Below are 2,662 nucleotides of genomic sequence, written 5' to 3'. Positions count from 1 at the left end.
GATACTCGTATAATGGAAAATGCACCAAATTAATCTCTGTGTTGAAACAACGCACACAATGTTACACAACAATTTACATCTTTATGTATTGTTAAATACAGCATTAGTAATAATAGTATAGTTACCTCCCTAGAAAGTGAGTCTGTATCCATGGTTAGCAGTGGGTGAAAATTTTATTTTCGCTCATTTTCTGTCACTCGCGCACTTTCGCTTACGCACTTTTACTCACGCATAATTGAAATTCAATTTTATGAAAAAGAATTAATTTGAAAATAGTTACATACCAATAATAACTATAACAATTCAGCATTTTACATAATTCATCACAACGACAGCCACGGAATATGCCCAATCATCAGTAGGTACAACTTTTTTAATTGTGTTAAAATATCAAATGTCTAACTTGTATGTTTTTTGATAGGAGTGACGCAATCATGCAATGTTTACGAGCCGTGCCCACTCTAGTAATACACGGAAACGCCTCCAAGAAATTGTGACACCAATTAGGTACATAACAGATTGTTTTAGTTAACAAGAAAATAAATAAAAATGCAATAATAATCTTTGTAAAAGATTTGGGCGTGCCTTGCAACCAGCACTTCCTCGTCTCCATCCTTTATTTATAAAAAAAATTATTCCAATTGTTTAGTACTTTACCAACTGAAGAAACTAAAGTTAGAGTTTTTCTTCTGGTGTCAAACCGACGTAAAACTCGGAGACCTTCCAGAGTTCTTTGCACAATTCCTCATTGTAGGCTTTCGAGGGCTTCCGACAAGGGACACACTCCCCAAGAAATTCTCCTGTTATTCCTTCCAACTTTCGTGAAACTGCTGCGTGAACCACCACTTGGGATCCTTCCCAAGGGTCCTAAAAACACTCACAAATTCCATGACACACATATTCCAACTACTCAGTACTCACCCTCCCAAGAACGCATTAACAAACTAGTTTATTAAATAACTATTATATGACAGAAAAATGATGTCCAAAATTTAATGATCGCAATAGTACGTGGTGAAAGAATCCCCGAGACATGCGAAGTACAGGAGGTGGTCGGATGGACAAGATCAAGAAGAAGACACTGGAGAGATTGCGTTATAAGTTTTATTCCAATTATTTAGTACTACCAACTGAAGAAACTAAAGTTAGAGTCTCTCTTGTGGTGTCAAACCGACGTAAAACTCGGAGGCCTTCCAGATATCTTTGCACAGTTCCTCATTATACGCTTTCGAGGGCTTCCGACAAGGGACACACTCCCCAAGAAATTCTCCTGTCATTCCCTCCAACTTTCGTGAAACTGCGGCGTGAACCACCACTTGCGATCCTTCCCAAGGGTCCTAGAAAACACTCAGAAACTCCACGACACTTTTGCCAATTACTCACCCTCCCAAGAACGCATTGACTTAACCAGACAAACATCTGGAAGAAGACATTCCTCTTAACAGTATAATTGGTAGTGAAGATTGGCGTCTTGACCAACCCCGGATGGACTGAATTGACTGTAACACCAGTTCCTTTCAGTTTCTCTGCGAAGGTGTCCGCCGCCATGATCATGCTCAGTTTTGAATTGCCGTACATGAAAAATCTATCAAAACGTTTGGGCTTTTGACAGTCAAAATTCAGGTTTTTCAGCGACAAGTTGTTGATAAACGCGAGCAGAGAGCTCGTCAAGACTATTCTACCAGAAGCAGACTTCTTCAGCAGACCTACAACCACACATGAAACTGTGAAGAAACCAAAGAATTCGTACCGATCAACAAATGCGTCAGAAGGAAATGTCCGAAGTAGTTAACCTGCATCACGGGATGCAAACCATCTCCCGTTCTGTTGTTTTTCGCCACCAGAACCCCAGCGTTGTTGATCAAAATATCCAACTTGTCTTCACTCTTCAAGATTTCCGACGCGAAATCTCGAACCGATTTGAGCGAAGACAAGTCCAAGTGCTTCGCAAAGACGTTAGGGTTGTTTGTGAATTTGATTATGTCGAGTTTTGACTTCTCCATGTCTGTTACGTCCGCCATGATGATTTTGCAACCTCTCGAGGCCAAGTTTAGGACAGTTTGATAACCGATTCCTGACACCAAAATCTGATCATCTCTTTAATAATTTGGATGTTTTACCTGAATTAGCGCCGGTCACGATGGCGGTTTTGCCAACCAGACATGAGGAACTTCTTGTAACGGTGACGGTGGAACGCATGTAGAAGTAACAAAGCAGGAGCACAACACAAATTATGAAAAACATTGTCGTCGAAAATAAACTGTCGGGACACTGGAACTGGATGAGATGTGGTAAAATGTCTCCAAGATTTTGAAAATGTGGTGAAACAACAATCATTCTGATAAACTTTTGTGTTTTGTCGGTGTTAGTCACAACATTTGCATTTTGCTGATTAACACAACGAATAATTTCTCTACAAAATATGTTAATCAGGTGATTAAGAGTTATGCTAACTGGTGTCCACCAAACTGTCGAAAACAAATATTTTTATTTTTTACATTTTCTCCTGATTTTTCTTCTGTTCCAGATTCCGATAATTATTTCAATAAAACAATGCGCAATCCGCGCGGCAGAAACCACGAAATGGCACGGTTGATGGTAAGAATGTTTAAATTTAATCTACCTGGATTTCCCTCTTTTTGGTGTGTCAAAATTTTTAGCC

At 39.4% G+C, this 2,662-nt stretch overlaps 1 protein-coding gene across 1 annotated transcript; it reads right to left on the bottom strand.

Annotated features, from left to right (window-relative positions):
• Window positions 1–1,090: 1,090 nt before the first annotated feature.
• LOC138128745 (retinol dehydrogenase 12-like) lies at window positions 1,091–2,337 on the bottom strand. Its single transcript, XM_069044923.1, has 4 exons — window positions 2,121–2,337; window positions 1,751–2,074; window positions 1,384–1,706; window positions 1,091–1,337 (listed from the first exon to the last, which is right to left on the bottom strand). The coding sequence occupies exons 1-4, from the start codon at window positions 2,335–2,337 to the stop codon at window positions 1,146–1,148; spliced, it is 1,056 nt and encodes a 351-aa protein (XP_068901024.1). The 3' UTR covers window positions 1,091–1,145.
• Between the last annotated feature and the right edge of the window lie 325 nt (window positions 2,338–2,662).

Source organism: Tenebrio molitor, chromosome 4 (genome assembly GCF_963966145.1).
Source record: "Tenebrio molitor chromosome 4, icTenMoli1.1, whole genome shotgun sequence".
Classification (NCBI taxonomy): domain Eukaryota; kingdom Metazoa; phylum Arthropoda; class Insecta; order Coleoptera; family Tenebrionidae; genus Tenebrio; species Tenebrio molitor.
Note: the sequence above shows the minus strand (reverse complement) of the source record. Positions and strands in the feature narration are given on the sequence as shown.

What these genes read in the sequence shown, in the direction of transcription:
- LOC138128745 (XM_069044923.1), bottom strand. Translation starts at nt 2,337, where the DNA reads ATGATTGTTGTTTCACCACATTTTCAAAATCTTGGAGACATTTTACCA. An exon ending in CGTGACCGGCGCTAATTCAG is followed by an intron (nt 2,075 to 2,120) that starts GTAAAACATCCA and finishes TTTTGGTGTCAG; the next exon opens with GAATCGGTTATCAAACTGTC. An exon ending in TCTGACGCATTTGTTGATCG is followed by an intron (nt 1,707 to 1,750) that starts GTACGAATTCTT and finishes GTGTGGTTGTAG; the next exon opens with GTCTGCTGAAGAAGTCTGCT.